The sequence below is a fragment of the Athene cunicularia genome (genome assembly GCF_003259725.1).
Source record: "Athene cunicularia isolate RWA chromosome 3 unlocalized genomic scaffold, athCun1 chr3_part1, whole genome shotgun sequence".
NCBI classification, from domain to species: domain Eukaryota; kingdom Metazoa; phylum Chordata; class Aves; order Strigiformes; family Strigidae; genus Athene; species Athene cunicularia.
The window spans coordinates 104,075,342-104,088,423 of NW_020799097.1; the positions used below are offsets into that span (position 1 = coordinate 104,075,342).

The window sequence follows — 13,082 nt, forward strand, 5'->3', positions numbered from 1 at the left end:
CAGTAGTCTCTCAAAAAGTTGAAATTAAGACGACTTGATCCTTTTTGATATAATTTTTTTTTTCCTAAATAATATTTTTAGTAGTGATGGTCACCACTTCATATCTGTATGTGGGATGATAATTACACTCAGTTTAGTATGTTTTGTTAAATACTGTTGTATTTAACACTGACACAATTGCTGTGTTTTACAATGTTCTTTGTTCATCCTTGGTGTTAGTTAACCCCTGTACCTGACTGAAAAATAAAAGCTGGCTTGAATGGAGAGTAATAAAAACTACTCTTTAAAGCAATAGATCTGATTTTTTTTAAACTGTTTAAATAAAACAGTTAAGGTAACCAAAAACCCCTAACATGAAATAACATAATCTAGTAAAGTAGTTGGTTTTGTTTTGTGTCTTAGTGCTTGAATTTTTAATGATGTATTTAATTTTTGGAAATAGGAAAAGGTAGGGCTGTTGATCTATAGTAAAATGATGAGCTATGGAACATGTACAACTATTTATAGTGCTTTAAGGAGGTACATTAAAAAGCAGAAAACTATTACATTAATTTAAATTATTAGATGGGCCCTTTCAAAAGTGCCTTTTCAAATTTTTGTGTATAGTTTAAAATATTTGAGCTAAGTTTGTAACAATCATTTTTTTAAAATAAAGAAGATAACATACATTTTTTAGATTTAGGGTCAAAATATATACTAAAGTATTTTATCTGATATCACACAGATTGATAAAATTTTTTCTTTCAATAGATTTAATACCAAAAACCCTATAATGAGAAGGGATTTTATTTCAAAATTTTTCATTTTACAGTTTATATTTCATTTTTTCAACAGTATTGAAAAGACAGACAACTCTTAATACCTATTGCTTTCATGAGTGCAATGAATATGCTCAGCTTTGACCGTATTCTGAAAAATGAAGAACTCTGAATTGTATATTTGCCTTTCCTACAGTACATTTGTTGCAGTTGAATTTGGATTCGGTGTAGCTGAACACCTTGTGTCATCAGATTATTCATCTGAAATCTTTACCTCTTTGCTACAAATATTATTTAGCTTTGGGACTGTTGTTGCTAATACATTATTAATGCAATTTCGTTTATGCTTGTAGAGGCAAAGCTGTAGTTTGGCTTAAGTATTTGACATTTATTTTAAAAATTAATAGCACAGTAATCTTGCTGCTACTTTCATCTCTTCCTTGCCACTTAGGCAAAGCAGAAAGAAAAGTATCAGTAAAAGGAACTATTTTGAAAATGCTGTCTCAGCCTAGCAGTTGCTGGGATAGTTCATCGTAGTACAACTTGGTCCTTTTAAAAACACAGTCACTTCCAAGTGATAATATGACAGCAATTCCAAATGTTTCAAGTTTTAGGTGTTTTGAGTTTTAACTGAAAATAAGGGTATTCACTTAACAAAAGGCGACTATTTAATTGATTTAGTTAAGTCTTTTGCAAATCTATTTTACAGTATTTTTTACTATTTCTGTGTACTCTTTGTAATCTTTCTTCATTACTTTGAATAATGTGTGTGTAATCTTTAATCTTGGGAGGAATGAAAAGCCCTAATTTAACATATATGGTGATTTGATTTATGGATGAACATAATTTTCTCAGATTTTTGTATTCTTTACTTCAGCTGACTAAAGCAGCCTTGTCACTCAGCCTTCTGGTTATTTAAACAGCACTTGCTATGTTCTAAAAGAAGAAAATTAGTTGTTTTCCCTGTTTTCTATAGGGTTTTACACTAACCTTTCTTTTCCCTTTTCATTTGTCTATCCCTCCTGCCTTGCTGCCATGGTAAAAGCCTAACAGAAATGTCTGTGAGTAGCACATCTTCTGCAGGCTCTGCAGTAGCTACTGCTGTATCAGCACGGCCTCGACATCAAAAATCTATGTCTGCCTCTGGTCATCCTATAAAAGTTACACTGCCAACCATCAAAGATGGCACTGAAGCTTACCGACCAAGGTAATAAATTGATTGTTATTTCTTCCATGCTGTACACTTTGAACTGTTGTTGATCAGTTCATGATACACTTCAGTATGTTTGTAGTCTATTCAAAACTGTCACATTGCATTCTGTTTCAAAACAGTAGCGTACTCAAGTAGTGTGGGTATTAGAGATGATTTAAGCCTGGTTTTGTTCATCACACATTTTCATGCAGTTAAAGAAGTTCTTTGACTGCCTCCCTCTGGAAACTTCTGGAAAACTTAAATAGTTGAAAATTTACCTAATTTAGACAGGAGCATACAACACGGGCCACCATAAATTCAAATGAAATACTGAAATGTTGAGCTCTTGGTTTTGAAGATCACTAGCCTCATTTCTGTCTAAAAGCAGCATTGTATATAGTTGCTCTTATTATTAAATGCCCAAATAGCTTTATACTTTCATTTGTGCCAAATGATTAATACTTAAGAAATACGTGCTAAGTTTTTGGAGTGCTTGTGTGTTAAAGGTTTTAATGAACATATTCTTCTGCAAGAGGGCTGGGAACACTTTCAGATCTTATAGATTCTTCTACCTTTTTCCTTTGTCCTATTATCTGTGTATACCTTTTTAACTGCTCTTAATACTTGAGATAATTTGATTTTACAATAAAAATATCTCTGAATTACTTCTAAGCATGAATCATAATAAAAGCAACTCAGTATCAGATTCAGGTTTTTAAAAAATCAAGAACGTGGGTTTTTTCCTATCTTTGAGAAATGGTTGTCATGTAGGAGGGTTTCTAGCACAGTCTTTCTCTTTATTTATGCTTCTGTTTTCCCAGCAGTGCAACTCAAAGAGTGCCTGCTGCTTCCCCATCTGCTCATAGTATTAGCACTACCACTCCAGACCGAACCCGCTTTCCTCGGGGGAGTTCAAGTCGAAGCACTTTCCATGGTGAGCAGCTAAGGGAGCGGCGTAATGCCACTTACAATGGACCGCCTGCCTCACCATCACATGAAACCGGTGCTTTTGCACATACTAGAAGAGGGACATCAACTGGTATAATAAGCAAGATAACTTCCAAGTTTGTTCGCAGGTTAGTACCTCGATTTTTAAGAGCAAAAAATAAAAGCCCAGCCTATAACTAGGGCCATAACTGTGAAGTCATTGAGAATTTCCAGTTTAAGTCTGAAGTAAACATAAATTTAGTTCAAATCATGCTTGGGTTTTGTGTTCCTTCCAGAACCTGACTTGTTTTACTCCTCTGTGTATGTTGTAACCCTTATGTTTGACCAGCTATTCTGCTGCTTTATGTTCAAGGAGCAAGAGCATGCTACTCAAAAGGTTTTTTTTGCTTGTGCTTTACAGCTAAAGTACAAAGATGCTACAATTAAGTTAAAATCAAATGAACTTAAATACTGAAAGCAGTGACTTAAAAATGAGTTATTATTTAATGTTAACATTTTACTCTTTTTTTAACGGTTGCAGTTTGTTGCAATATATTTACAGCTGTTTTATTGCCATGCTTAGAGGAAATAGGTATTAACAAATTATTTCAGGGAATTATAAAGTCTGTGAATAAATGAGAAGCTTGTAAGTAGGTCTAAGTCTGGATGTCTGGAAATACTAATATTTCAGTATCATGCAGCCTCTCATATCATATTACCACCTTCTTCAAATATAAGTTCAGGATTCTGAAAGAAGAAAACCCACACATCCTGGACCTGTGTTCATTCCTGTGATGATGCTAACGGTAACATCCTGTGAGGAAAGGTGCTGGGAAAGATTTTCAAATACATTATTTAATTTAATATCAAGTGATTGTTGCTTTAGCAGTCACAATAGCATTCCCAAAAAGGGATTTAATTTTCAGTTTGCCTCTTTCAAACAGTAATTTACCTGTAATTCAAAGTCTACTCAGCGATGTGTCCTTACTGCATTATTGTCAGTTTTACAACAGAATTACATGTTGGAAACCTCTGTTTTCTTTGCAGAATCATGCTATTATATACTAAATTCTATCATTGGTGTGTTTTGTTTTTTTAAAAAAAGGCTAAATTAAAGCTAAGTTAAGCTAGTAGTAAAATATGAATTGTATAAGGAGATATTACAAGGGAAAAGAAAAGAGAAAGCTAGAAATGCAGTGATGTTCCTCATCAAATTGATTTAACCTGGTGAGTTGATAGTGCATTGGTGTGTGTCTAAGTAATGCTTTCTATGATGACATAAAAAAAAAAAGTATGTGAATTATTTTCTTTTTTCAGAAACCTGAAGATACAGGACTATGATCCTCCATTATTGGTATCTCCAGCACTTAAATAGTTGGGGGGAGAGAGTTTGTTCTCTGGTTTTAAAAAGACCAAAAAAGTTACAGTGAAGTTAGTCAACTGTGGTGTCAGTGTAGTTTTCCAAATGGAAAGACAGGTATTTTCTGTTAAGTAACTAAACCATTTCAAGAACTCAGGCTGGTGTTTTCCATTATAAGTCATTGTTACTTGCAAAGAATGGTATATTGGATTAAAAAAAAAAAAATCATTATGTTAAACTACAGTATTAAAATAATATTGAAAACTATGTATTTAGAATTATATTGTAAATGGATGTATTTTTAAATGATTTTACTATAGAACATTTTAATACTATTTCCTATTATGTTTTATACTGCTAAAAATACATTTTCCTATAGTGAAGGCCTTGTAGGGGTTTTGTGTGTTTTGTTGGTGGTGTTTTTTGGTGTTGTGAGGTTTTTTTAAACTTTGGGTTGTTTGAGACTTAGAGGTTGGGATTACATGGGTGGAGGTTTGGGTGGGGGGTGCTGTTCTTTTAGTTGGATTGTATAACTGCATGCCTTTTAACTTCTGTACTGTTCAGGAAATAATGGTTTAAAGCATACTTTGATTAGAAGGTGTCATGAAAGACTTTTTTAACTATCTTTTGGGAAAGGTAAATGCCTTTTCTGGTAAGTATATAAAATGCATAATGAGAACGCTTAATGAATGGGGTATTGAAGTATTTTGTATCAGTGGTTTAGGTCAAATGATACTTATCTGATGTTAGTTACTAAAGTATTTGTGTTTTGAAGGTATTAAATTAATGAGGTAATTTGAAATTGGGTGCTAAAATGTTATAGCAGCACTAGGAATGTACATAGGTGGCTTATACAGTCTAACAACATTAAAAAAAAGATATGTTTAACCTCAAGCTCACCAGTATCTTACTGAAGTCAATGTAACAGCTGATTTGCTTAAAGTTGAGCAGATGTTGAAGTAACCTTTCTGAACTGGGCTCCAAACATTTGGTCTCGCAAACTCTTAGGCATGTCTTAACTTTAATTACTTGAGTGTGCTTAAGCATGGGCATGTACCTAAGTGCTTTCAAGACTGAGGTCTAAAGGCCTGGCCCAGAAGGGTGCAGAGTGGAGCCCCCCTGGACCACCTTGATCAACTGCTCCTCTGTGCTTGCTGGAATTCTATGTGGCCGTTGCTCTGTCTGCAGTAGGTTGAGAACAAGATGTTAATTTTATCATCAGTTTTTTAAAAAAAAAAAAATAAAAATAAACAACTACATGTCAGAGCTGAAAGAAGTTAAGGTATCATAAAGGGAAATTAAAATTACAGTTGTGAAGAAATACTATTAAACAGTATTAGGCTTGACATTATTATACTGATTTTTTTTTTTTTTTTGTTCAGTAGCTATTTAACATTGTTTTAGATGTAGGTTTTCTTAACTTTTATTTTTCACCTTTATCATTGAATCTCAACCTTAACTTTGTTTTGAGGGATCCAAGTGAAGGCGAAGCCAGTGGCAGAACTGACACCTCAAGGTGAGGAGCCACTATTAATACTTCGCTCCTAGGTCTTTCGCATCAAGGTTTAAGTGATTTCTTAAAGATTTTTAATCAGGATGTAAAATAGAATAGTGCTTAATAATCTGCATTTCAAAATGTTTTTTATTTGGGGGGGAGGGGGTTTTGGTTAGGTTCTTTATCCCTCATTTTTTCTTTCTTGCGAAGTATTTAATAAAACCTTATTTAAGCATATCCCTTTAAATAATAAAGCCCCCTTTAGGAGTTAACCAGTCATTTAGGAACTTACAAATAACGTTTTGGCTCATAAATATTTAATGGTGTTTACTTTTGGTTTCAGTGGAAAATGTACTATACCTTGTGTGTGTCTGTGTGTATATATGTATATAATAAACTTTTACTATAGTTACATACTGTGTTCGTTACTAAAGCTGCTGTTTGCCAGAAGTAAACACCTTGTAGTCCCTGAGAAATGAATGTCACTTTGCACTGAGAAATACAGTAAGTGACATTCAGACAAAAAGGGTGGTGACTGCTAAATATTGAATTTGTATGGCAACGGCTGTACACAAATCTATAGACGCTTTGTTAGTAATAAAGCATTCTTCATATGTTCATTTTCCAGTATATCTGCTCTTTTGCCATGTTTCAGCATTTGGTTCTGCATTTTTGGTGTGCTTAACACAATGCATAACTTTTTATTTTTATGCTCTCTAATGAACAGGCATTGTAGTTTGCATTCTGAACTGCTCACTTAGAGAAAGTATCGACTTAGTTTTCAAAGCAGAAAGCCTTTCTTAAAAAAAAAAAAAAAAAAAAAAAAGCAGCACATTCTTTACAGGATACATTGTATAATACACAATGCATTTTATCTGTGTTAGCCCTTTTCAATTCAAAGTCTATTAGCCATCGAAATCTTGACGTGGAAAGGGAAAAGAGATTAATCAAATGTTCAAATGAAATGAAGTGTGAAGTTGCTTTCAGCTCGTGCTTTCATTCTCTAGCTTCCTCCTACTTTTTGTCATCCTACAGTGTCTGTTTTGGGCTAAAAGTCGTTTGAGATCTTATCCCTGCCATGCTCTATCCCTTAATATCAATGGGATTCTCTGGGGATCACACTGACAGTTTAATAAAAAAACCGCTTGTTTTGACTCCTCTCTGAATAGCAACTATAGACTATCAAAATGAGAACAGCATCTTTCCCCAGTGATGGATGGGGAGGCATCAGGCATCCTAAGCACCTGGGACAAGAGCAGAAAAAGTTGGCCGTGGAATTAATTAAAATTTAGTGCTGTTTCTCTTCACTTTCTACAATGGAATAAGTAATCTGTTTTGCTAAGGAAGTGTCAAGAGTAAGAACATTCATTGGAAATCACTCCCTTGAAATTTTGTCCAAGTCATGGTATCAACTAAAATACTTTGTGTCTTCATGTCACTGTTTCTTCTGTGAAAAAGCTGCTGGATGTGTACTGAACTGCTTGACAAACAAGCTGTTTACAACCAAATTACAGCACAAAATTCTACTTCATTAGTTAAAATAAAGCAAGTTGTTATAAGGTCTTTTTGCACAGAGAGAGGTCAAAAATATGTAACAAATGCGAAAGGGGGGAAAGGCGGAAAAGAGGGGAGGGAATTAACTGAAGACTTGTGAATCACAGGGTGGGATTTCTTCCTCTGCTGCTTTTACAGTATGATTTATGCTTCAGGATTGTGTCCCTCAACTTCAGTTTTGTTGGTTTATGGCATGCTCCAGATCATGAAATCAGCAGAACTTCAGCCATGCTTTTACATAGATTCCACTTTCTTTGGAGCAGTATGGAGTAACGTGTGTCTGCTGCAGTTACCATTGCACATTTTGTCATCAGAATGTTTTAGAGCAGGGGTTTCCAAACTTGCTTCGATTGCGTGCCCCTACTGGGAGCTGCACCAGCGCTGGCAGCAGCTCCCAGTGGTACACCGAAGCACACGTGCATGCGGGAGATGGTGCACAACTTTTCCAACAGTATCCATCCACTCTTTGAATTAGCTTGGGTGTGACTAGTGGGGTGTCAGTCGCAGTTTAGAAACCCCTGTTCAAGAACTGTATTTCTCTTCTATCTCTTGGTTATACTGTTTTTATTTTTTGACTGTTCTGTATGTCACTTCTTCCAGGAGTGCTTCTGGGGAGCCAAAAGACAGAGAGAAGGAGGACAGCAAAGATTCGAAGCCACGCTCCTTGCGATTCACGTGGAGTATGAAGACCACTAGCTCTATGGACCCTAATGATATGATGAGAGAGATTCGGAAAGTGTTAGATGCTAATAACTGTGATTACGAACAAAAAGAGAGGTTTTTGCTCTTCTGTGTTCACGGTGACGCACGACAAGATAGCCTTGTTCAGTGGGAGATGGAAGTCTGCAAACTGCCACGATTGTCACTCAATGGAGTTCGTTTCAAGAGAATATCTGGGACTTCTATCGCATTTAAGAACATTGCATCCAAAATAGCAAATGAGCTTAAGCTGTAAAAAGAACCTAAATTTTTTGGGATCAGGGAAGACTCATACATGATCTACACTTTGAATGTACTGGTTACGCCTAACGTGATTGGCCTGTGAAACTCCCCATGTAGAAATTGCCCTTATTGCAATAAGGTTATACATAGTTATTCAGAATTGTAAAGTTAAATCCAGTATGACCTATATTAAATAACTGTAGCTAAAGAAGTTATGTTCACATGTACAGGTAAGTATATAGAGCATTCTGTTCATTTTATGTTCATAGAGTTGTATAATAAAAAGATGACTGCTTAAATTCAGATCTTGTATAGTTGTCTAGATTTCTGCACAGAAATGTATGTTTGATGCTTTGAGTTGGAAAAGTTCTTCCCTATCATTTACATTTTTGGTGGGTTTTATAAGTCTTACCTCTATCATGCGTTTTTTAAAAAACTTGTGTCCTGAGTCAAATGCACAAAAATAGTTTTCACAACTGTAGCATGACCATTTTTAATTATTTAAAGATTGCTCATGATTTGAACCAGAAGTCGATGAATAATCGGCTTTTGTTCTACACGAGACTGTTCCTGCTTATCTTTGGCTCTTATCCTCGTTATTGGACAGTGTTTAGTTGGGGAAAAAAAAATACAAATATGTTTACAGTGTTGGCACTTACAGTTAAAAAACTTTGTTCTGCCTTGGGCCAGCTCAGAGCTGTGGGGGGACAGAAACCAGGCATAAGTGATGTTCTCTCTGCAAATTACAGTGCTTACTCCCATGGCCCATTAACAAATGTAGCACCAAAATGGAGAACCGTAATTATTTCATTTGAATATCATGATATAAAATATCACTTGTTTGCTGCCTTCAGAATACTATAAATTCCATTTTATGGAAATATATTAATATCGGGACTGTTTAATAGCACAAGATAATCTGAAGTGTTGACCAATTGTATAAGTTAATAATACCACCTCAGGAATTAGCTTGGCTTTTGGAACATGTGCCCCCAAAGAGTACATGCAATTCCACATAATATTTTACAGCTAAACATACCTTGTTTATAATGATAAATTGTTGATTTATGCTTTTGTGGTTGTACAGTTTGTTCCCATGTAACCTGTTTGTGTTTAATATTTTACCAGATTTCTTGTATTTATTCCACATCATTATGCCTGTAATGTGCAGCTTTGTAATTAGGCACTTGCCTATGGAAAAGAAAAAAAAAAAAGCACCCACATTTTTTTCCTTCATAATTAGTGATTATAAACTATGTAAAACCACTAGTACTGGTACATTTTAATACTTGTTATTTTGTACTGAATTAACCATAGAGGTTGGTTGTGCAATGTTATTTAATGTCGTAATTACTGTAATATCAACATATGGGCCCCATCTGCACACTCTTGTGAAGAATAGAAAGTTCATTAAGAAATTGTCACTTTAAAAAATAAAAATTAAAAAAAAAGCTGTGGTAAACTCTGTAACCCTAAGTTAGAAGGCTGTAAGTGTAGTAAATGTGCCATTCTCTAAGGGCTTCTTGACCCAGATGGACTTTACATACTGTACTGTGATGTAGCTTTCCTATGTAACAGTTATGTTCGGAAATGGACGTGTATTGTTGCCTTAGAAAAAGGGTGGTGTTTGGAAAGAAAGAACTGTAGCCCCTTTTCTTTTTTTATCTGATGTTCATTGAAACAAAATCTGATGCAAGTCATCTTGATTCACTGGTGCACTCTATTAAAACTTACTTGAACAGTTCTCATACTAAAATACTTGTTTGTTTGCCCTTTATAAAAAAACACAGTCATTACTGCAAGTAACAAAATAGTCTAAAGGGGTACAGACTTCATCTTCAACATTGTGTGAATTCAGGATTAGCATTGCATCTGTTCTGTGGTCTTGTGCTGTCCAGAAAGTATCTGCGGTTTAGTACTTCTTAGAAATCGATGCCCAGGTGCTTTTCCAGAAATTCACCAAAAATCAGCCTCAGGAGGGGTTTGTACCAGTAAAGGTCCATGAATGTTCAGTTATCCTTGAAAATACACTGCTGGAACGTAACCGTGATGTTAATCCAAGGTCATGTATGAACTAGTCATCAAACAAAACCTTTTGCCTTTTCAGAAGGTTCACTGGAAAAAATATAGGTCATGCTGTGAGACGGTAGATTAAGTACTTAGGCTAGCTTCCCGCTTTACAGGCCATATTTTTACATGGCTAACTTTGCCCTAGATTGTTGCTGGTATTCAGCGCTTCACGTAACCAGAGATGTACTAATGTTCCACAAAACACAGATAGCATTTCTAGAGGACAGAGGTTCCAAATTTTAGTTCACCTCTCCTATGAAACACGGCACCCTGAAGTGCCAATGTAATGTTGCTGTATGTGGACAATTTGCAAATGTTGGTTGTTTCCAGTAACTGCCAGCAGTGTGAAATTGCCCCGATTCCCAAACCCCACTGACCTCCTTTCTTTTGCCTTGTTGAAAGATGAGTGGTGAACCACCTCACGCTTTCTGTAGCAAATACACCAGGTGCTTCAGCGAGAGCACGATCTGAGTGTAGCTGCACCATAACGCCTCCTTTGGCTTTCCAAATCTATTTCTGGCAGGAATAAGATGGGAAGATCCAAGAAAGAGACTTTTTTTTTAGAACTGCTGGTTTTATTGGCAAGCAGACCCTACTTAGCACGTTGCATGCTGAATCCTCAATGCCTGTTTTTTTGGGTCCCTCAACAGCTGCCTTGTTATGTACCTGTTATATCTAAGTTACTCCTTGGCTAAGAGTGGGATAAGAACATTTGGATCCGAAATGCATCTTGACTTTCACGTGGGAGAGGATCAGTGTTGCATTTTATCGGCAGAGCTTTAACTTGAGAAATCCAAAAGACAAATGCCATGTCACGTTCCACAGCTCCAGGAAGGCATAGGGATGTCTTGGATCTTCAGAGGGCTTACGTATTGAGTTGTAATTTCTTGGCAGCATTTCTAGGGGGTGTTTAGGGTGGGTGGGGGGTGAACAGTTAAGACTACTGCGTGGTTCTGGTTTGGGTTGGAATTGTTTTTTTGCTTTTTTTTCTTTAAGGTATTCAGACACTTCCAAACTAAGTAAGATTCATTTTCATGCAGTCCAATTTAAAACATTCAAATGTATATAGGTCAGTGAAAGGACTATAAGCATTCACTACTCCTGCGGATGAAAAATAATGCTTGAGAACCAAGCAGCATCACTGATACCATGTAGTTACGATGAAGCTAAAATTCATGGCTTTTAGACACGAGACTTTTGAATGACACATCCCACACCTAAGAGGTACCTTACCTCAGGCTGTGTTGTGGTTCCCCTGCTGCCACGTAAATGGAGACAGTAAATCTCAATTGAGTTGTATTCTCAGAGATTTCGATAGCTGAACTCTGGAAAATGAACAAGCTCACAAGCTACAAACTCAGTCTGTGGGGAAAGGCCTGCTTTCTTGAGAAGACTGATTATCTTTCGCTATCGTTGCACTTCTTGTTCAGGGGCAAAGTATACATTCAGTAATGGATCTATAAATAGAAAACCTAGATGTAAACACTTTTCAAAGTCCCAGTGAAATAATGCGCGCTTTTTTGTTTAAAATTTGTCAAGGTAGTTTGAGGTTAACAAGATGAAAGATCCTGTTCAGCAGCTGCTTTCAGATTATCGATATTTTGTTTCTGGACGCTACTACTTAATCAGCATCAAGCAATTACTTCATCCCTCAAACTAAGTAACAAAGTAGCACATTAAGTTCTGCAGCAATATATCAGAGCATGCAAAATTTAACATCTATACCTTGCTGCTTCAAGCTCCCTATAATGTGATTATTGTTAAAATAGGTACTTGGGACAGGACCTATGGTGCTACTGTTTTGCACTTTCTGCCATGCTCAGGACACACCCGCACCTCCAGGACGTTGGCAAGTTCAGCATCTGGCTCTTGGAGGTGGGGTAGCAAAGCGGGGGCTCAGAAACGGTGCTGCTGCAGCCAGAGCCTGGGGGAAAGCGTTTGGGAACAGTACTCAGAGCATGAAATCCTGTCGTAGGTTTTGGCCTCCACCTCAGCCTTCTGGAGATTTAAATTTAAAACTTGATGATTGTAACAGGAGTGGTGATGCCTTTAATAGAAAATTATGAGAAGGGATAGAGCACTCTTCCCTTAGTGACAGACCCGAGATGTAGCTCACCTCTTCCACCCTTCGGAGCACTGGCCGAGCAGTCCGTCCACAGCTTTCTGGCTGGAGCTGTGGCAACGGTCAACCTCAAGCACTGTCCCTGGGGCTGATAACTGGGCTGGGTGTGGGAGCACCTAAAGGTGTTAAGGGCGCATCTCGGTTTCCGACCTTTGTTCCTCGGCAAGAAAAACCCACAGCAAAGGATTAGCCCGTCCCCTCCTTGCATCTGCTCCTCCGGAGTGTTTGTTTGTGTATCAAATGTTGATAAATATACCAACCGGTTTAATAAATTTATGGATCGTCCCTATACAACGTTACCTTTCTTGACCCACCCCAGCCGTGCGGACGCCGCGTAGGAAGCGCAGCCCTTAAACTTCACCCCCACAGGGGAGGGGCTGTCGGCCTCCCCCCGCATTTGGGCAAAAACCACCGAGAAACTTTGCCTTTGCAGGGAGCCTCGGCTGGGTACCTTCCCCTCGGCGAGGGCTCCGCTGGAGGGGCTGCAGTAGGAACCCCTGGAACCGCGGCGTCCCCGGGCGGTCGGTGTGCTTTTTGCCGGTCGGGGAAGCGCGTCCCCTCCCGGACGGTCGCGGCGTGGGGGCCCGGGCGCAGTGCAGGGGCTGCGCCCCCCCGCGTCCTCAGCTGGTGGGGGGCGAGGCCCGCGCTTCCCCGGCAACTCC

At 37.5% G+C, this 13,082-nt stretch overlaps 1 protein-coding gene across 1 annotated transcript in view; it reads left to right on the forward strand.

Moving 5' to 3' along the window:
- MARK1 (microtubule affinity regulating kinase 1) overlaps positions 1 to 9,984 on the forward strand; it is a 36,498-nt gene extending 26,514 nt beyond the window's left edge. The window contains exons 14-17 of the mRNA XM_026844823.1: positions 1,804 to 1,965; positions 2,775 to 3,026; positions 5,709 to 5,753; positions 7,887 to 9,984. Coding sequence (XP_026700624.1) covers positions 1,804 to 1,965; positions 2,775 to 3,026; positions 5,709 to 5,753; positions 7,887 to 8,241 — 814 coding nt within the window. The 3' untranslated portion in view covers positions 8,242 to 9,984. The remainder of the gene's footprint in view (positions 1 to 1,803; positions 1,966 to 2,774; positions 3,027 to 5,708; positions 5,754 to 7,886) is intronic.
- The last annotated feature ends 3,098 nt before the right edge of the window (positions 9,985 to 13,082 follow it).